General features: G+C 47.8%; 2 protein-coding genes across 3 annotated transcripts; both read left to right on the top strand.

The window, feature by feature from the left end:
* The first annotated feature begins 5,092 nt into the window (after positions 1-5,092).
* On the top strand, positions 5,093-14,435 carry tmc4 (transmembrane channel-like 4). Of its 2 annotated transcripts, none has more exons than XM_049025699.1 (16): positions 5,093-5,259; positions 5,477-5,654; positions 6,131-6,279; positions 6,392-6,547; positions 7,222-7,307; positions 7,454-7,599; positions 7,930-8,077; positions 8,360-8,518; positions 8,631-8,785; positions 9,348-9,474; positions 9,566-9,663; positions 9,831-10,014; positions 11,134-11,264; positions 11,601-11,756; positions 11,957-12,035; positions 12,895-14,435. In XM_049025699.1, the coding sequence occupies exons 1-16, from the start codon at positions 5,223-5,225 to the stop codon at positions 13,006-13,008; spliced, it is 2,103 nt and encodes a 700-aa protein (XP_048881656.1). In that variant the 5' UTR covers positions 5,093-5,222; the 3' UTR covers positions 13,009-14,435. The 2 variants fall into 2 exon arrangements, with proteins under 2 accessions (XP_048881656.1, XP_048881655.1); XM_049025698.1 differs by having other exon boundaries at positions 5,093-5,262.
* Positions 14,436-15,544: 1,109 nt separating this feature from the next.
* leng1 (leukocyte receptor cluster (LRC) member 1) lies at positions 15,545-22,013 on the top strand. Its single transcript, XM_049025791.1, has 4 exons — positions 15,545-15,814; positions 16,568-16,750; positions 19,983-20,272; positions 21,588-22,013. The coding sequence occupies exons 1-4, from the start codon at positions 15,683-15,685 to the stop codon at positions 21,796-21,798; spliced, it is 816 nt and encodes a 271-aa protein (XP_048881748.1). The 5' UTR covers positions 15,545-15,682; the 3' UTR covers positions 21,799-22,013.
* The last annotated feature ends 201 nt before the right edge of the window (positions 22,014-22,214 follow it).

The raw sequence follows: 22,214 nt of genomic DNA, 5'->3' as shown, positions 1-22,214 counted from the left end.
TCCTGGATGGCATGCCGGTTCAACACAGGGGACGGGGCTGGGAGACACTCTGGATGGGATGCCGGTCCAACACAGGGGACGAGGCTGGGAGACACCCTGGATGGGATGCCGGTCCAACACAGGGGACGGGGTTGGGGGACACCCTGGATGGTATGCCGGTCCAACACAGGGGACGGGGCTGGGGGACACCCTGGATGGGATGCCGGTCCAACACAGGGGACGGGACTGGGGGACACCCTGGATGGGATGCCAGCCCATCACAGGGCAAGGGGCTGGGGGACACCCTAAATGGGATGCCGGTCCAACACAGGGGACGGGGCTGGGAGACACCTTGGATGGGATGCCGGCCCATCACAGGGGACGGGGCTGGGGGACATCCTGGATGGCATGCCGGCCCAACACAGGGGACGGGGCTGGGGGACACCCTGGATGGCATGCCGGTTCAACACAGGGGACGGGGCTGGGAGACACTCTGGATGGGATGCCGGTCCAACACAGGGGACGGGGCTGGGGGACACCCTGGATGGGATGCCGGCCCATCACAGGGCAAGGGGCTGGGGGAGACCCTGGATGGGATGCCGGCCCATCACAGGGGACGGGGCTGGGGGACATCCTGGATGGGATGCCGGTCCAACACAGGGGACGGGGCTGGGAGACACCCTGGATGGGATGCCGGTCCAACACAGGGGACGGGGCTGGGAGACACCCTGGATGGGATGCCGGTCCAACACAGGGGACGGGGCTGGGGGACACCCTGGATGGGATGCCGGTCCAACACAGGGGACGGGGCTGGGGGACACCCTGGATGGGATGCCGGTCCAACACAGGGGACGGGGCTGGGGGACACCCTGGATGGGATGCCGGCCCATCACAGGGCAAGGGGCTGGGGGAGACCCTGGATGGGATGCCGGTCCAATACAGGGGACGGGGCTGGGAGACACCCTGGATGGGATGCCGGTCCAACACAGGGGACGGGGCTGGGGGACACCCTGGATGGCATGCCGGTCCAACACAGGGGACGGGGCTGGGAGACACCCTGGATGGGATGCCGACCCATCACAGGGGACGGGGCTGAGGGACATCCTGGATGGCATGCCGGTCCAACACAGGGGACGGGGCTGGGGGACACCCTTGATGGCATGCCGGTTCAACACAGGGGACGGGGCTGGGAGACACTCTGGATGGGATGCCGGTCCAACACAGGGGACGAGGCTGGGAGACACCCTGGATGGGATGCCGGTCCAACACAGGGGACGGGGTTGGGGGACACCCTGGATGGTATGCCGGTCCAACACAGGGGACGGGGCTGGGGGACACCCTGGATGGGATGCCGGTCCAACACAGGGGACGGGACTGGGGGACACCCTGGATGGGATGCCAGCCCATCACAGGGCAAGGGGCTGGGGGACACCCTAAATGGGATGCCGGTCCAACACAGGGGACGGGGCTGGGAGACACCTTGGATGGGATGCCGGCCCATCACAGGGGACGGGGCTGGGGGACATCCTGGATGGCATGCCGGCCCAACACAGGGGACGGGGCTGGGGGACACCCTGGATGGGATGCCAGCCCAACACAGGGGACGGGGCTGGGGGACACCCTGGATGGCATGCCGGCCCAACACAGGGGACGGGGCTGGGAGACACCCTGGATGGGATGCCGGCCCAACACAGGGGACGGGGCTGGGGGACACCCTGGATGGGATGCCGGCCCAACACAGGGGACGGGGCTGGGGGACACCCTGGATGGGATGCCAGCCCAACACAGGGGACGGGGCTGGGGGACACCCTGGATGGGATGCCGGCCCATCACAGGGCAAGGGGCTGGGGGAGACCCTGGATGGGATGCCGGCCCATCACAGGGCAAGGGGCTGGGGGAGACCCTGAATGGGATGCCGGTCCAATACAGGGGACGGGGCTGGGAGACACCCTGGATGGGATGCCGGCCCAACACAGGGGACGGGGCTGGGGGACACTCTGGATGGCATGCCGGTCCAACACAGGGGACGGGGCTGGGAGACACCCTGGATGGGATGCCGGTCCAACACAGGGGACGGGGCTAGGAGACACCCTGGATGGGATGCCGACCCATCACAGGGGACGGGGCTGAGGGACATCCTGGATGGCATGCCGGTCCAACACAGGGGACGGGGCTGGGGGACACCCTGGATGGCATGCCGGTTCAACACAGGGGACGGGGCTGGGAGACACTCTGGATGGGATGCCGGTCCAACACAGGGGACGAGGCTGGGAGACACCCTGGATGGGATGCCGGTCCAACACAGGGGACGGGGCTGGGGGACACCCTGGATGGTATGCCGGTCCAACACAGGGGACGGGGCTGGGGGACACCCTGGATGGGATGCCGGTCCAACACAGGGGACGGGACTGGGGGACACCCTGGATGGGATGCCGGCCCATCACAGGGCAAGGGGCTGGGGGACACCCTAAATGGGATGCCGGTCCAACACAGGGGACGGGGCTGGGGGACATCCTGGATGGCATGCCGGCCCAACACAGGGGACGGGGCTGGGGGACACCCTGGATGGGATGCCGGTCCAACACAGGGGACGGGGCTGGGAGACACCCTGGATGGGATGCCGGTCCAACACAGGGGACGGGGCTGGGAGACACCCTGGATGGGATGCCGACCCATCACAGGGGACGGGGCTGAGGGACATCCTGGATGGCATGCCGGTCCAACACAGGGGACGGGGCTGGGGGACATCCTGGATGGCATGCCGGTCCAACACAGGGGACGGGGCTGGGGGATACCCTGGATGGCATGCCGGTCCAACACAGGGGACGGGGCTGGGAGACACCCTGGATGGGATGCCGGTCCAACACAGGGGACGGGGCTGGGGGACACCCTGGATGGTATGCCGGTCCAACACAGGGGACGGGGCTGGGGGACACCCTGGATGGGATGCCGGCCCATCACAGGGCAAGGGGCTGGGGGAGACCCTGGATGGGATGCTGGTCCAATACAAGGGACGGGGCTGGGAGACACCCTGGATGGGATGCCGGTCCAACACAGGGGACGGGGCTGGGGGACACCCTGGATGGGATGCCGGTCCAACACAGGGGACGGGGCTGGGAGACACCCTGGATGGGATGCCGGTCCAACACAGGGGATGGGGCTGGGAGACACCCTGGATGGGATGCCGACCCATCACAGGGGACGGGGCTGAGGGACATCCTGGATGGCATGCCGGTCCAACACAGGGGACGGGGCTGGGGGACACCCTGGATGGCATGCCGGTTCAACACAGGGGACGGGGCTGAGTCACTCTGGATGGGATGCCGGTCCAACACAGGGGACGGGGCTGGGAGACACCCTGGGTGGGATGCCGGTCCAACACAGGGGACAGGGTTGGGGGACACCCTGGATGGGATGCCGGCCCATCACATGGGACGGGGCTGGGCGACACCCTGGATGGGATGCCGGCCCATCATAGGGGACGGGGCTGGGGGACATCCTGGATGGCATGCCGGTCCAACACAGTGGACGGGGCTGGGGGACACCCTGGATGGCATGCCGGTCCAACACAGGGGACGGGGCTGAGGGACACCCTGGATGGCATGCCGGTCCAACACAGGGGACAGGGCTGGAGGACACCCTAAATGGGATGCTGGTCCAACACAGGGGACGGGGCTGGGGGACACCCTGGACAGGATAACGGTCCATCACGGGGCTGGGGGACACGCTAGTTAGGATGCCGGTCCATCACAGGGCATGGGGCTGGGGGACACCCTGGACAGGATGCCAGTCCATCACAGGGCACACACAATAGAATTAGTATGTATTATTTGGACATTTCTTGTTTTCTGTCTGCAATAATTTACCCAAGGGAATACAAGATAGCAATGTAAACCATTTTTAAAATGTATTTCAGATGAAAAAGGCCCTGATTTATATAATTTGAGGTAGCTACGTTTGACAGCGGAATAGCTTCTCCATTAAACCGAGATGGGCCACAGAGACAGAATTGGCAGTCTCTGATAAACTGAGAAGGGGCCATAGACACAGAGCTGACAGTCTCTCTTAAACCGAGAAGGGGCCATAGACACAGAGCTGACAGTCTCTCTTAAACCGAGAAGGGGCCATAGACACAGAGCTGACAGTCTCTCTTAAACCGAGAAGGGGCCATAGACACAGAGATGACAGTCTCTGTTAAACCGAGAAGGGGCCATAGACACAGAGCTGACAGTCTCTGATAAACTGAGAAGGGGCCATAGACACAGAGCTGACAGTCTCTCTTAAACCGAGAAGGGGCCATAGACACAGAGCTGACAGTCTCTCTTAAACCGAGAAGGGGCCATAGACACAGAGCTGACAGTCTCTCTTAAACCGAGAAGGGGCCATAGACACAGAGATGACAGTCTCTGTTAAACCGAGAAGGGGCCATAGACACAGAGCTGACAGTCTCTGTTAAACCGAGACGGGCCATAGACACAGAGTTGACAGTCTCTGTTAAACCGAGAAGAGGCCATAGACACAGAGCTGACAGTCTCTGTTAAACCGAGAAGGGGCCATAGACACAGAGCTGACAGTCTCTGTTAAACCGAGAAGGGGCCATAGACACAGAGCTGACAGTCTCTGTTAAACCGAGAAGGGGCCATAGACACAGAGCTGACAGTCTCTGTTAAACCGAGAAGGGGCCATAGACACAGAGCTAACAGTCTCTGTTAAACCGAGACGGGCCATAGACACAGAGCTGACAGTCTCTGTTAAACCGAGAAGGGGCCATAGACACAGAGCTGACAGTTTTGTTTTAATTTCCTGTAATTCAATCCAGGTCTGATACCCGGATATTTCACCCATTCATAGACAGACAACTATCGACTGCACCAACCTAAGTTTAATTCTTGTTTATAAAAATATGACCACATATTAAGGCATTTGATTTTTTTTGTTGTTTGAAATATGCTGGATATTTCAGATAAAACGTAGCATCTGAGTAATGGGTCAAGTCGGAGCTGAAGAATGGCAGTGTAATGTTTACAGTAGAGGTTTAGAACGGGTTAAGATATACAAGGAAGTTGGTGGTCATTTGCATAGGGAACAAAGTCCAGGTGACATCTTCCTGGAAGGTAAACCAGTGGGGAAAAGAGAGAGGGGAGTTGTTTTGAGTTTTGTGAATGGTTTTTTGAAGTCCAAATGTATCTCTGCAGTGAGTGAACCCTTTGCTGAAAAGTGAGAAGCAAAGGTCGTGAACCAGCATGTACTGGGCGAGAGAGAGGGAGACCTCAGATGCAGGTGGTAAAGTGCTTGATCTTTTAAATGTCCAGGCTGTGTGTGTGTGATTTGTTTTCCGTTTCTTATTCATGATTCCCAATCTGCGTTGTGTTTTCTATCTTGTCAGTAATGAAAAATACAATTCTAACAAAAATATCTGTTCTCTGCATATGAACGGGGTACATCTGATTGAAGGTCACTTCCTTAATGAAATTTGCTCTCTGATTTTGATCCATAGGTCATATTCACTATAGCCCCCATCAGTCATTGAGACTGAGGGAGAGGCCCTCTAATTCAGCTGTCCAGCGCCCCCCTCAGTTCAACTGGAATACTGACCAGCCAGAAGAGGGGGCCAAAGGCAGACCCCGGAACCTAAAAGAGCTTCCTCTACCTATGGAGCTCAAAAAGGCCATAAGGTATCAGAGCCAGTGAAAGCCTGAGGCAGTGTCAGAGGCAGTTATTTGTGTGTGGCGTGTTCAGAGTGGTTATATGTTTGGTTATATGCAAAAAGCAGGATGGGTGGAATGAAGTGTATGATGTTATTCTAAGTGTATATTTTTATTATCAGAATTTAAACATGACAGAGGCCATAGAATTAATTCAATGATTCTCATTTAATTGATAGTAACATTTTCTCATTTTTCATGTCAGAACAAATAGGATCTCCTTCAATTAGATTAAATGTACATTAAATTAACAATGTACCTATAAGTGCTTGTTATTTACTAACAGTTTAACAATTATAGCAATGCACATACATCTGGATGGATGGATGGATGGATGGGTGGATGGATGGATTGATGTTTGGGTGGATGGATGGATGGATGGATTGATGGATAGATGGATGGCTGTCTTTACCTGTGTCACTTACTATAGTATTTTGTGAATGCAGACAAGTCCAACAGATGAAAGTGCCAGTAATGTCTAACTGGCAGTCATGGAAGATCAGCAAGTCCAAGACCATGAAGAGGTTTCTAGAAGAATCAAGGGAAGTTCTAGCTTATGTCGCACCATGGCGGAGAACTCTACACAAAATCGGGGGTGAGAGAAACACCCCCTAACTTTCCGGTTCTTGGCCATGTCATGTACTAAATGGTCTCATTTAGTTTTGTGATCACACTGATTCATTCCTGCATTTTTGCCTTCCCACCAGGGCACTTTGGCGGTGGTGTCCAGTCCTACTTCCTGTTTCTGCGCTTTCTTGTCGTGCTCAACTTTCTGTCATTCTTGCTGATCGCGGGGTTTGTCCTGGCCCCCAGCATTGTCTTTCAGTCCAGTCCTGGCAACTCAGAAACTCAAAACAGCATCGGTAAGACCAGTCTGACAACTAGCAATAGCTATGATTACCAATATCGGGTGCATGTTTTCATTAAGGTAGAATACTTACCAGCGTGTGATATTTGTTTTGCTGGTTTGGAAAAATTCACATATCAGATATCAGATATGTCAGTCACAGTCCCCTGTATCTCTTGTTGGCCTATAACCACATCCGTGAAGAGGATGCTTGACATTTCAGCAGCAATGTGTTGCAATGTCAGGCTCTATTTAATTATTTGTTAATCATTAAAGCTGTAGCTTACAGTACTATCTATTACTGCAACAAACTCAGAGCCACACAGGACATCTCTGTGTTTATCGACTTAGATGTTTTATATAATTACACGTCATAATCTAAACTGACAGTAAATATAATTTGTAATTTCACTGTGTGCTTGGCTCAGTAATGTGTTTGCATTATCCCCTGAAACTGTATCCTAGCAACTTCCTTGCTTCATGTAATTAGTTTTTCAAGTCTCAAATAACAATGAGATGAAGTGAAAGGAAAAACTATTTTCAAAATTAAGATCTGGCAAAGATAATCGATTCCTTGTAAATGTAAAAACAGCTTTTGAGTTTAACTTCACTGGTGATTCATGGTCAGTGGGAATCGTGTTGAATTATGTACACCAGCTATGTTTTCTTTCTTTCATACTGTTTATTTAGATCGCACGGAATGCATGATCTACAGTCCTGAGCCTCAGAGCCTCTCAGTCTTTTACCAATATTTTCTTGACCTGCTCACTGGAATGGTGAGGAAAGCAGCCAGCCATATTTGCAGTGATCATGCCTCATACATATTGTCCTTGATACACACATTCACATTCATGAGCATGTGAGGCTCCATCAAATAAAGAACGAGCTGCTTCTGTCTCCCATCACTTCTCCTCTTCCCCAGGGATTTATGGAGTACTCGTACCTTTTTTATGGTTTCTATAACAATACGGAGATGATGAACACACAGGTCTCCTACAACATTCCCGTGGCATACCTGCTAACTACAGCTTTCTACTTCATCTTCTGCTTGATCTGCATAGTCCTCCGGTGAGTGAAGACATGTGGCTCTTTCCAGACCTGGGCCATGTTCCATGAAATGTTTGCCATCTAGCTCTCATGGGCGTGCAAAGTGATGGCTCTCTCACTTATAATCACTGTAATCTCTGCAATCGGCCTTCGCAGATGCATTAAGCAGTTAAAATGAACGCTATAAACTTTTTGATAGAAAGCATTTTTGTTGAGAGTTCTCACATTTTGTCCTTCAACACAAGTCTTAGGCTTATCTTTCCTAAGTTCATGGGGACTTGACCTGGTGTTTCCATGTTTTATGTACTGTACACCCAGTGTCTGATCAGCCCTGTGGTTCTATGGTTCCAGGATGGGGGCCGTAATCCGTGATGTCGTGAAAACGGGCGGAGGGGCAGTGGGGGGATACAGTACGCTAGTCTTCACAGCCTGGGATTACGGTCTCCAAGGTAACCGAGCCACCAACTTGAAACAGAACAACATCCGTTACCAGTTACAGGTGCGTGTTCCTACATGTGTGATGATCCATGCATGTGCTGTGTGAGATCTGCACACTGTGTATGATTATATATGTATGCATGGCTTAAGATCTGCATGTGCACGTGTGATGGTACCTGCATGTGTCAATTGAGATCTGTACACTATGTGTGATGATCCATGCATGTACTGCATGAGATCTGCACACTGTGTGTGATGATACATGCGTGTGCCACGTGTGATCTACACACTGTGTGTTGCGTGCTCCTGTCTGTCATTCACTCCCTCAACATTGCCTCCTTAGATGGACCTGGAGGAGGAGCGCATCAGGAAGGTGGCTGCATCCCTGACAATGGCACAAACCATGGGCCTGTACTCGCTGCGTGCCGTCCTCAACCTCGTGGTCTTCGGGCTGATTGGTGGAGCGTTCTACGCCATATTCAAGGCTACCCAGTTTAGCCAGGTTAAGCTTTGTGACAGTCCTTGCTTTTCTTTAGCGAGTAACAAATAGCAATCCACACTTTTATCCCTTACTCACGCCCGCTTCTCTAACCCATAACATATGTCGCCTTTAGAGCCAGACAGGGGACAACTTTCTGCACCTAATTGTGCAGTACCTGCCCTCTATTGTCATAACGGCAGCAAACTTCCTGGTGCCGTTCCTGTGTGACAAGATAGCTCTACTGGAGAAACACTCTCCCAGCACCACAGTCATCCTGGCGCTCTTACGGTGAGCAGAGAGCTGAGATACTTTATGTGGGAGGGGCCTTCAGAGAGAGGGGGGTTCTCAAATATGTCGAAGACGTATTTAAGAATACTGAGGCATGGAGCTTGAGGATTCTCACATTGGTAGCCAGAGCCAAACAAACCATTTCAGTTCCTTGCCAGACTAGACTTTGCTGCAGAATCTAGTTTTGCAGACCAGAGATGGAACTGGAGATTGGGGGCAATGCAAGTTACTCTTGTTTATTACATGCAGTATAAAGAAGCTAACACTGTTTGAAAAGGCAGATAAAGACACAGGATGAGGGTGTGGAGATGGAGCGATGTGTGGCTCTGTAGGTAGGACGCTGTGATGTGGGCAATCTCACTGTTGGGCCCTTGAGCAAAGCCCTTAACCGCATTTTCCCCAGGGACTGACTTTGAATAAATAAATGTAAATGTGTGAACAATGACCAAAGGATGGAAGGGACCTTCAAAGTGGATGTAAAAGTATAATGGGAGGTTTATATTATTTAACCTGCTGGGTAACTGCATGTGACCCAAGGCGACTTGAAATCTCTCTCTTGCAGGGCAGTGTTTCTGCGGCTGGTCAGCCTGGGCGTGCTGCTCTTTACTCTGTGGAGCGGGATCACCTGTAACGGAGTCACTGAAAACACGGCCTGCTCGGTTTGCCAGTATAACCACAAGCAATACCAGGTACATGCTGTCCCAGTGGTGAGGTGCGATGCTCTGCTTTGGTCTCGGAGGAAGAACTCAAGGATCACGGTGTTCTGCCTGTCTTACACAGTGTTGGGAGACTCGAGTGGGACAGGAGATGTACAAACTGGCCGTCTTTGACTTTATCACCGTCATCGCTGTGATGATTTTGGTGGAGTTTCCGCGCAGGTTAGCGTTCGGCGTCCGGGGCTTGGCCTTGCCATTCCTTTACGAGTGAAACCTATGCTGACTCATGCTTCCTGTACTTATACTGTTTTGAAGAAAAGCCAGAGAGAGAGTCTGCTCTTCACATTCCTGTGGCTCCTTCCTGGTTCTCCCTTTGCCCTTTAATATAGGATGCTGGTGGATCACTGCCCCTGCAAGCTGGCCCAGTTTGTGGGGCGACAGGAGTTTGTCGTTCCCCAAAATGTTCTGGGTCTGGTCTATGGCCAGACAGTGGTGTGGACCGGCGCCCTCTTCTGTCCACTCCTGCCAGCCATCAACACCATAAAGTTCATAATCATCTTTTACTGCAGAAAGGTACGACTTGGTGTTCTGAACTCCACAGGATATGTTTGCATATAAATTTGCAAGTCAGTCTACATTCCTTTGCTTTCATATCCACACTCCAAAGGCCTATCCTCTTCTGAGGAGGTGTTTTGAAAACCCTTTGTTTCCCTGAATGGCTGAAGCTCAGTCACTAAAGTTTCTGTAGTGGGAGGGCACCACAGCTCTGTTCTGTGAGGGAAGAAAAAACTAAGAATAGATTTGTGGCTGTCAGCTGATATTTAGGGAGTATTTTTACACGAGTTCAGAGGCTTATTAAATTGAGGAACGTCATAAATACTCACCTCAGAGCAAGACCCAGTTTCTTGTCTCTTTTTAGTTTTCCCTCTTTCCCCCCCTCGTTTTGTTCCCCTGAGTATTCATTTAGTAAAAGTGGTTGCCTTTTTTCACCCAGTTTTCTACCATGAATACAGTGTTACATTGTACATGAATGCTTTAAGTAAAGCGTTATTGAATTTTTCATTGCATAATTGGTCTAACAATCAAACTAAAGTATAAGCACAAGTTCCCCAAACTGTTTGAACAGGGCACACATGCACATCGACCAGGGTCGAGGCAGTGAGCAGAGTTAAACAATTTCTCGGGGCAGACATAGACTTCAAGCAGAGTAGATTACATCATCCCAAAGATGCAACAGAAAGAACTTTCTCACAGACAGAACATTCCCATGGACTCAGGCCTAGCATAGCACCTGACCTGATAACAAGGAGATCCTCCAGACCCATGGGACAGGGAGGAAGGTTAACCAATACAGGGCAGGAAAGTGGCCCAATGTGCCCTGAGATCGACTTCTCAGGGCCACAGCTACAAAACAGCAGAAGACGACACTACTGGGAAAGGTAATATACAGCCCTGCACCCAAGGCCTGTAGGTCCACAGCAGCCTTCACTAACTTCCTCCACAATACCGCAGATCTTCACAGCAGAATGGTAACATGCACTGTATTCAGTTTAACTGTGAACCCAATGAGGTGTAATGTGCCCCCGCCCTGTGCCACCTAGGACAAACTCCAAGGTCCCCCATGACCTTGACCAGCATAAGTGATTGGAGGATGAATGGATGGATAGATGAGTTTTTTTTTTTTTTTAACAGATTACACTTTTTCAAAATTGCCGCCCGGCAGATCGGACCTTCCGTTCCAACAGCTCCAACTTCTTCTTTCTCCTGGTGCTCCTTCTGGGCTGGAGTCTCGCCACGGTGGCACTGATCTACGCTGCGGTGATGTGGGTACCAGCCGAAGACCGACCCTGACCCCTCATTGACTTTAGACTTTGAGTATCTGGGACCTTGAGAGCAGGAACTTCATTATTAAACCAACCTTTTGTGTAGAGTATGGTTTTCTACACAGTCAGCAATATAATAAAGGAAATACTGTCATCTAATTTAAAAATAACGGGGGAAACTTGCATTGGATTTCTTTACTATTTATTGGAAAATGAAAAATGCCCCCGCAGTGGGTGGATGGATGGATGGATGGATGGATGGATGGATGGATGGGTTAACAAAAATGAACAGTATCAGATGGGAGACTGAAGCCCGATCCTTGTGTTTCTCTTCAGGATTCATCCTTCCATGAGCTGTGGTCCGTTCCGCTTTCTCTCCATGATGTGGAGTGTTGTTCCTGATTCCTTGCAGACACTCTCAAACTCCAGCAGAGATTTTTTGTACTTCATGGGCTCACAGGCATTCTGCATTCCCCTCTTTGTCTCGCTGTGGTGAGTAGTAATCTCCTGCTTCTCTTCATCTCTTTACCTGGTCATCTTCACAGATCTGACTACTAAATTCTCCGTTTGGGCCTGTGGTTACGTCTGCCAGATTGCATCTGTTATCGACACATGGAACCCATGTGTGTTGACCGAAAATACTTATTGAGGAGGATTTGATTTCCTAAGAATTGTTCTTCTGCTCTTAATAGTGTAGTCTTGTGCTACATAGCTGCTCTGGCCTCAGTTTATGGAAAGACTGTGTCCCTGCTTCGATCACAGCTTAAAATGGTAAGTCAGATTCTGTCCTTCAAGACTTCATTATAACAGTACAAATAACATAACATTAGTACAGAAACATACAAATGCAAAAACATTTCTGATTTCTGATTTCTGTTTCTGATCACTTTTGCCATTAAACGGTCATTTGGAGAAGTTAAGAAATTAACTGTTAACTACCAAATGCAATATATATAGTTTTCTACTGTTGTTATTTTTAACTGTGCACAAAAATTCAAGACATTATAACCTGTGTATTTTTGAAAGAGTCACATACTGTCACGATCGCCCGGGAACGCTGGGGAGTGGGTGATCGCTCTGGCCGGTAGACAGGCAGAAAGCAGGCAGACAGGCCAAAAACGGGGAATTACGGGGTTTATTACGGGTAATGGAACAAGGAAACATCTGACGCCAACAAACATCAATGACAGACAAGGGAAACAAGTAAGACCAGGACTTAAATAGGACGGGACTAATCAAAGTAAGTGGACAAAGCTGGAGACGATCAGGGAAGCACACGTGGGTAATCAGGGGGCGTGGCACACACGAGGAGTAGACGAGCCGGGCATGACACATACATGTATTAACATAAACTGGTTGAGTAAACCATTGACCACTTACCAGAAAAAGCAGTTGGAAAATGAATGGAAGGATGGATAAATGGATGGATGGATGGATGGATGGATGGATGGATGGATGGACAGACAAAAATTCTTTTATTCTCTAACCTTTCCATGGTGCCTTACGGACATGGAATAAGGTTTAAAACAGTGTAATACCAAAGGCATACAAAAAGCGAATACTGTATTTTAACCAGCATATAAATCTAAAAACACACATATGTGTGGTTGGTGATTTATTTTGACTGCAGGAGGGACGTGATAAGCAGTTCTTGGTCAAGAAGATAAAGGAACTCAACAGCGCTAACAGAAGAAACTGTGAGGCCTGGAATCCAACGAGCAGAGACTCATTTGGAACAAAGTGAGAGGAACATCTCATGGAGATACTCTTCAAGACACAACAATTAATGCAACATTTTATTCTTTTAACAGACCATTAGTTTTACATCATGTTCAGTAAGTGTTTTTTTTAATATATGAACTATTGATCTGGTATTTAATGTTTTATTGTTAAATGTGTCATAATTTAAACAATAGTCATGTCCAAGGTATGCTGGACATTGTTTTGTGGATCTCTGTCATTTATGGTGGCCAAAGAAAATCTCTGATTATTTCGGAAAAATCTGTATTTCTGATTTTTTGACTAACATGTAGTCTGCCCATAAATGACAATGAAGTTTATTAAGAAATGTTTGAAAATCAAAAAAATGAATCTTTGAATTTAGCAGCTGCTGGACTCTTGTCTTTCACTCAGATGTTTTCTTCTTGTACCAGTTCCTGAAGCCCACACTTTAGCCTGGGGGGTTTTCCTTCATAAAACCACATCAGTTAATAGATATTTAGGTCTGTCTTTGGGCTTCAAGGAGTCACCTGTGACCAGCGTCCCGGGTTTGACTGAAACAAGGGCGTTGGAGAGAGTTTGATACTGGGGGAGACAACACTCCATAAATAAAATGCAAAGGTCATTTTATTTGGGGGAGGGCAACTGAAGACAAATTAAATGTTGAGGGATATATGACCCCCCCCCCCCATTACTACACCCCTGAATTGTAGTCCAAGTGTCTTGCTGAAGGTCCAGCATCAGCATCACTCTACCAAACAGGGAATTTGGACCAATTGGTGGAGCACGAGGTAGGGGGAGCAGGGGAATCTATCAACTAGCTAACTTTGTACAGTACTAATGCAATTAGTAACATCAGTCACACTAGAAAATGCTACCAAATAAACCACTATTTATTCATAATACTGTGATTATAATATTTATTTTTCTGGTTTGTGTGAAATCGTTAAGAATATTAAAGCCAGTCTGCGTACCACCAAGCTGAACTGGTGTAGTCTTGACTCTTGGTTGACAGTGCTGGGGAATTGATGCTCGAGAACCAGATTAACACAAATAGATGAAAAAAGGTCTGAACCATCAGGTGCCCAGTTGATAAAAAAGAGGAAATAATAGGAGAAACATGCAAAAGATAAATGTATACAACTATTTAACAGTCATTGCATTATTTAAGCGTCATTGCATTGTGAATGTGGGGGACACACTGGCATAAAACTAATATTTTATGTTAAATGTGGGGGGGTCCAAATGAATAATTATGAAATGTGAGGGGGACACGTCCCCCTCAAATTTAATGGCGGTGACGCCCATGCTATTTAATCTCTTTATGAGTATAATATTGTGCATGTAATGAAATAGGCCAGTGTAACACTGAGCATGTTTGTTAGCCAATAGGGTGACATTGTAATAATTCTAATCTCTTATTTTTTTAATAAATGTATTTACTACAATTAACTACATGTGTGTGGGGTTTGCATGTTCTCCCCATGTCGTCGTGGGGTTTCCTCTGGGTACTCCGGTTTCCCCCCACAGTCCAAAAACATGCTGAGGCTATTTGGAGTCACTAAATTCCCCGTAGGTGTGCATGTGAGAGTGAATGGTGTGTGAGTGTGCCCTGCGATGGGCTGGCCCCCCATCCTGGGTTGTTCCCTGCCTCGTGCCCATTGCTTCCAGGATAGGCTCCGGACCCCCCGCAACCCAGTAGGATAAGCGGTTTGGAAAATGGATGGATGGATGGATGTTTCTATCTGTCTTTTCTATTTTTTATATTTATTAATCTTATTCAGTGTATATGTTTATATTGATAAGGTTGTATCGTTCCATTTCGGGGGGGGGGGGGGCTCGCACTGGGCGCCATTCAAGCTAGAACCGCCAGTGATTAAAGCCTCATAAGCCCCAGAAGTACGCAGACGACTCCGTACACAATTTTGCGCATCGATCCCGCTACCTTTCGCACGCTTACCGGTCAAACTGCCAGTTGAGGAAATTTTTCATTAAAACATCCTTCGTTTTAATTGTCTATAAACTCAGAAATTAAAATGTTTTCAGTTTTCATTTATAGGCCTGTTCATAATAACTTATAAAGGTAGATCCATTATATCTGTTTTAAATGACGCATGAACATAAAACGTGTGAATCATTTTATTTCCTAGTTAACATGGCAAGCAAATACAGAATACCATGATAAAAAGTGTTACAGTGAACGTATGTGAATACCAACAATACAGAAATGTAACACTACTGAACGAATACATAACGTACACATGTGCAAAATCTCTTCTTAAACTTTTTAAAAGATTTTATTATAAAGCCAATTTAAAAAAAAATGAGAAAATGTACAATAAAATTCTACAATTATCTAAAACTGTATTACAGACGTAAATACACAATAATTTAATCTGGGAGCATTCATGCATAAATGGCAAACATATATGGCAAACAATCAGTATTCAGACCAAATGACTAACGAGGAGAGTGTGTGACTCCCCCGTGTGAAGTGTAGCGTTTTGGCCAATTACATTGAGGTGTGGGGGTGGGACTTAATTTCAGGCCAATAGCGTCTTTTCTTATCCGGAAGCTGCAAGGGAAACAACGTCGCTTTCTTTTCGAAATGTCTGTCTGGCCCCAGTCTGTTTTTCGTACATTAGTCGTAGAGCTTTGATGCCCAACTATTATCCACACAGTTACATTAATAATCTAAAATGAATATCTTACCCAAGAAAAGCTGGCATGTCCGGAATAAAGATAACATTGCCCGTGTGCGCCGAGATGAAGCGAAGGCGGCCGAGGAGGAGAGGGAGGTCCGGAGGCGGATAGAGAGAGCCGAGCAAGAGGTAAATCCTACGGCGAGAGGCACGCTGCTTTCATCGGCGTTGCTCTGCTGGAGTTTTATCGATGCAGCCAGTTGCGCAGATTTAGTTACAGTATTGATTAGGGTCCATATCGGCCCCGATCCCGCAAAACACACACGGTACTCCGACTGTATTAGTGGGGAAATGCCGTCTGTAGTGAAATCCACGCCCTCGCATGCACTCACATATCCAAACATCCATCCATGAAGTTTATTCCAGGAAGCACAAAGCAGGAGGCCTGGTCAGGATCCAAACACACTCACCAGGGGTAATTTAGAGACACCTGTATACATAAATTGTATGTTTAGGCCTTGATAAAGGCACTGGTGTACCCAGAGAAAGTGACATGATGAAACCTACTTTGTCTTTCCATATTCCCAATAGTGCATTTTTAATCTTATATAAACAGAAATTAATATGTGACAGGCCATGAGTGTTTGCAGGGGGGCAGCGTGTGGCTCAGTGGGCTAAGCCAGTGTGTTTATAATCACAAGGTTACTGATTCAAACCCAGCCTCAGCACGTCTACAGGTCTTTGTGCAAGTCCCTCACCCCCCAGCTTACAACTTACTTTACAAAGAGCAAGTTGAAGGAGGCTTAAAAGGCAATTTCCCCATGGGGATTAATATAGTGATGATTATTAAATATCAAGTGCCTTTTTACTGTGACATCTCAGCCATGATGTGCAAATACGTGAGCAATTATCAGCAATCGTCTGTCTTATCTTCCTCACCAGGCACGAACAGACTATTTAAGACGTAAATCCCGGGCAGCTCTGAGCAAGGGAGAAGAACTCAAAGCAGTGGGCGGCACACCGGAGCTGGACGGTGAAGAGGAGCATCTGAACCTCTTCCCGGTCGAGGAAGCTGGGCAGAAGAAAGGCAATGAGGAATATCTGAGGGAGAAGAAGGAAGAGAAGGTGAGAAGCTCCCTTTTTTCTGATTAATATAGTGAATGTTTCACAATCTCTTGTTTGCCATACATGCCTAGCCGCAGTAACATTTTCCATACTCAGCTCAGAGAAGAGGCCATTGCTGGGCTGGCTGGGATCCTTACAGCTTAGTTCAAATTTCTCTTTTCTGTGTGTGTACTTTTGGGCTGGGGACAGTCATGTGGCAGCTTGTGTTTATACTACCTTTGGCTGTGGATGCATATGGCTGCAGTTGGTACTTGCAAACAGCAGCGATACTCCATCAGACCAGCAGAGGGCAGATGTATTGCAACAAACACAGATACAAGCAGTGTAGTGAAACAGGTAAATTTTTATGAACAGTTTTAAAGTTATTAACCAAGGCTTGGGCGGCATTACTGTAATAAGGCACACCACAGTATTTTTGTTAGTATTATATAGTGCTGTAACGAGGCAGGAAACAACCCAGGATGGGGGGCCATCCCATCGCAGGGCACACTCACACACCATGAACTCCTACGGGCAATTCAGCAACTCCAATTAGCTTCAGCATGTCTTTGGACTGTGGGGGGAAACCGGAGTACCTGGAGAAAACCTCACGATGACATGAGGAGAACATGCACACACATGTGACCCAGGCGGAGACTCGAACCTGGGACTCAGAGGTGTGAGACAGCAGTGCCAACCACTGCACCACCATGCCGCCCCCTATAAATAAAATGTATTATTATTATTAAGACAGGTTGGGCAGTGCATGTCTGCTTGTGCGTCTGGCTGACTGTACACCCCTCTACAGAACCTTGTGGTCATGCTGTATGCTATTCTTGAACCAGGTGGTGATGATCCCTGTCAGGATGCTTTTGATGATAGCTTTGTAGAAATTATTTAGTATTTGTAGGGGCAGCATGAAATTCCTGATACAGGCATTGGTGTGAATCAGTGTGCAGGTACCCAGTCAGGTCTTTAGTTTTGTGAACACTGACATACTTGAAGCTCTCTGCCTATCTCCCAAAGCATCCTTTTTCCTGATGTGCTGGTAGATCCTCTGCTGTTTCCTCACAAAGTCCACAATCAACTCCTTTGTATTTTTATTAGTAGCAGACTGTTTTCCTGCCACCAAAATAAGCTCTTCACCTCCCCCAGGTCGGCCTGCTCCTTGTTATTGGTGACCAGGCCTACCACAGCTATATTGTCTGTAAAGTCGACAGTGTTGGACAATGTTGGAGTCCAATTTGTACAGCAGTGATCCCAGTTCCAGTCCTGGAGGGTCGGTCCGCAACACAGTTTGCAGATTCTCCCGCTCAAAAAAACCTACTAATCCTGACAATTAGCTGGTTAGCTGAAAAAGGTGTGTCTGAGCAGGAAAACCTGCAGACTGTGTTGCAGACCGGCCCTCCAGGATCGGAACCAAGGAACACTGATCTACATATATGTTCAAGAACGTACAGGAAGGTGCGCTCTGTAGAGTTCATGGAAGATGTGTAACCTTGGTTTGTGTATATGAAAACAACTGGAAAAACTCTGGTCTGCAAGGTGGAGAGTGAAATTACAATGAGTGGCTGCCTTGCCAACCAATGTTGTTTTGCCTCAGGGGCGGTGCGGTGATGCTCGCCTAGAGAACCACATTGACTAGGCCCTGGGTTCAGATTTGTACTTCCGGTAACAAACCACTCCTTCATATTATTATCGTTGGACAAATACAATGTAAGGTTGTGAAAACTGAAATGAACTAAAATACATCAAGTTTGTGAGCTAAGATAAACTTGTACAGTTAAAGTCAAAATTATTAAGGAGATGATCATGGACTACAGGAGAGGAGGGTGGAGGGTACTCCCCCATCTAAATCAAGGTAACAGAAGTGGAGAAGGTCAGCTGCTTCAGGTTCTTAGGAAGTAACATCAGCGAGGATGTGAGCTGGTCATGAAGTTAGCAAGACAGTGGCTCACCTTCCTTCAGCGGCTGGAGAGGTTTGGTATGAGCTCCAGAATACTCACCAACTCTTACCGATGTACCACTGAGGGCATTCTGTCTGGCAGCATCATTGCTTGGTACGGCTGCTGTGATACCCATGATAGTAGTGGACAAAATTTTTAGCTTCCATGTGAATTCTTCAGAAAAATTAGTAGCAAAAAGTTTGGCGACACACTATGCACCTTGGCACTTGGCAACCCTGTTCTGTTACTTCATGTGGTCCTGCTGCTTTTGTGAGTTCGTTGTTCTTAAACACTTTCACTTTGCAGTATTACCAGTTATAGCTGACTGTGGAATAACTGACCTATTGAAAAGGTGGCAGCCTATGACAGTACCGTGCTTGAATCCACTGAGCTCTTCAGAACGACCCATTATTCCACAAATGTTTGTAAAATGACTGATTGACCTGACTGATCATAAAATGACTGATGAACCTGACTGATTTTATACACCTGTGCAGTGGGTCCGAATGAAACGCCTGAATTCAATGATTAAGCAGTGTGTCGCCATACTTTTGTCTTTATAGTGTAAGTCTGGACCTCATAAAGAAGGTAATAGAAGCTCATCTTAAAGAGGGGGGGGGTGGAATACTGCCTTTTCCAAGAGTTTCACAGTGTCTAAAACAGCTGTACATTGTATCATTGCAAAGTACAAGGAGACACAATCTGTTAGAAATGAACTTGGATGTGGTTGCAAGTGCAATATATAAAATATTTTGGAGAGGAGAATTATCCAAGGCATCAACAAGAACGCTCTGATCTCTGCAAAAATAACTGTCACTGAGCAGGCATCTTTTGGACTCGTTCTCATAAAGACTGTTTTGAGAACTTTTCGTCATGGCGGGCTTTGAGGTCTTTGACGTCAACTCCATTTCTCACACAGCAGCATATCAAAGCCAGATTGAAGTTTTCCTGGGACCATTTGAAACATGGGGACGAGACAAAACTGGAGCTGGTCGGGCACATGGATGTTGTTTTTGTTGGTTGAATGAAGGGAGAGGTCTTCAGCTGGAAGAATTGCTGGAATTGGGGAACCCTGGTGTACAGGGAGGGCAGCAGAGATCTCAGGACAGGGCCCTGGGAGACCTTGAGTTGAGGATGGGAGTTGGTGTGGTGTTGTGGCCCACTTGTACTTTCTGGGATCTGTTCGACAAGAAGTTGTAAACCCATGTAATTTTTTCTGTGACAAAATACTTAGTTTCATTTTAGGGATAACAGTTCTGTGTTATAATGACATCACTCCTGACACGTGCTCTTTTTCGGTGCATCAGGAACGTCAGGAGCGTGCCATTGGCCTGTTGGTGTCTCTTGGCCCCGCCCCTGGCACTGAAGCCACGCCCTGGTATCTGAAAGACGGGGGGAGTAAAAGCAAGGAGGTTGCTGACAAGAGCGTGGGATGGACAGAGGAAGAGAAACGCAAGAAAGACAAGCGGCTAAAGGACACCCTGGACCCCTTAAAGGAGATGAAGAAAGGCCTGGCTGTTAAAGATAAAAAGGAAAAGAAAGAGAAGAGCAAAAGGAAGGAAAAGGCAGAACGAGCGGAGAAGACGAGTGGGGAGAGGTGAGCAGAAGCAGCCAATCGGAATCATGCATATTATGTTTGAATGGTAATGATGGTCAGATTTAGTTTGATATTTTCAGAAAACCACTGTTAATGAATAAAACAACAACGCGTAGAGCCACAACAGCTAAGGGAACATATTGGAGCCAGATGTCATCATGTAAATATATATTTATCCCTGAAAGAGGACTTCTGGAACCTGACTTAGCTGTTTTGACACATATTATAAATGAGCACAGGAGTTGCTGATGAATATAAAGGATTTCCTCAGTGTCTTCTTTTTTTTTTTTTTTTTTTTTGCACGAGACAAAATCCCTGAGCAAGTGTCCTAAATCATGGTGACTCCCAGATTAAATTAAACGCCTGTAGAATTAAACACAGATCAGATCTGATATCTTCTCTGAGGTGGATGGAGTCGCCCAGTTAACTCCTATCAGATCTCAATTCAGGGTGTTTTATGGGATCGCTCTCAGAGAGCAGATTGTTTTTTTTTGTTTTTTTTTTTTTTAAAGTTAGAGCTCTTGAAGTTGGAATTTAATAAATGCACTTTTTTTGTCTTTATAACTAGGTTGTTTACCCTGTTTCAGTCCTGTGCAATAAGCGCTTGGCAGTAATATGGCAGGGGATAAAATGCCCCTCCACACCAGTGTATATAGATCTTTTAAATTTAGTGATACACAGAAGGGTTGTTGTGGATTTAAGGAGGGGCGTCCTTGTCACATGGGACGGTGTGTGGCTCACTGGGATTGGACGTTGTGCTCAAATCCCAGGGTCAGCAAAGTGATGTCACTGCCGGGACCTTGAGCAAAACCCTGAACTCCCTATGACTCCAGGGACCATCTGACCCTGATTTCTCAATTGTAAATGACTATGGATACATGCATCTGTACATGTAAAGGTACCAGCAACTCACAAGCATCTGGCATCTCTCCTGGATGGCTCACTGATCTGGCAAACCAGACCAGCAAGCGATTTTGCGCCTCTTCTCAATGGGAGTGCATCATTCTCGTGGTGTAGCCCAGATCTCAGACATCTCGTTGGTAGTGAATTAACCACATGGCTGATTCCACCAGCCATTCGACATGCCTTTTGTTGCACTGTAATATTCACCTATTCCATCTTGCGTCTGTATTTGATGCTACTTCTTAAGGCATATTGTCTAAAATGAACTATTTTCAAGTTGGGGGCGCTGAGTAAAACTGTGCAGTTGCAAAGTTTTGTGGGTAGTTGAGGGCTGGTTGAAAACCTCCACCCAAACCTGCAAATGTTGGACCCTGGTAAATCGCTAATAAGTGACTATACACTTTCCGGGCAGCTCCATGGATAGATTACGCGCAGAGCGGCTGCAGAGGGAAGCTGACGAGAGGCAGCGGTCGCAGGCTTTGCTGGAACAGAAGAGTGGCCGTGGAGGAGAAGCGCAGGGGCAGAGGGAGCTGCAGGAGAGGGACAGACCCTACAACAGTGCCTATTTCCCAGAGCTGGCCCGGAAGAGGCAGCGGCGAGAGAACTACAGCGGCCATCTGTGAGGCACAGAGGACAAGACCTTCATAGAAAGGAGAGATCTTTGATGGTCAAGGAGAAAGACGCTCAGAAAGAAAGTGTTAATTTGGAAAGACTGTCAGAAGGAGTGTGTGTGTGTGTCTGTGTGTGGGTGGATTGTTTCATCTAGTAATTTCTACAGCTCTCTACAAGAGCAGATTCTGTGTTTATTGTCTGCAATAAATGTTTTATGTTTAACGAAGACTTAGTGGTTTTGTGGAATTGACCTGCCTGCATATGTAGGTGCGCATACCATTCAGAAGATGCATCCTTGTGTGAGACACACAGTGCCAGAGTGTGGTAATGCAGCTGCAGATCATCTTAGAGCCTGGTGCCGAAAGAAAAACACCCTTCGTGTTATTAAATTGCAGGTATCTTTGCTAAGTTGATGCAAAGCTATAAT

This window comes from Brienomyrus brachyistius, chromosome 9, assembly GCF_023856365.1.
Source record: "Brienomyrus brachyistius isolate T26 chromosome 9, BBRACH_0.4, whole genome shotgun sequence".
NCBI classification, from domain to species: Eukaryota; Metazoa; Chordata; class Actinopteri; order Osteoglossiformes; family Mormyridae; genus Brienomyrus; species Brienomyrus brachyistius.
Note: the sequence above shows the minus strand (reverse complement) of the source record. Positions and strands in the feature narration are given on the sequence as shown.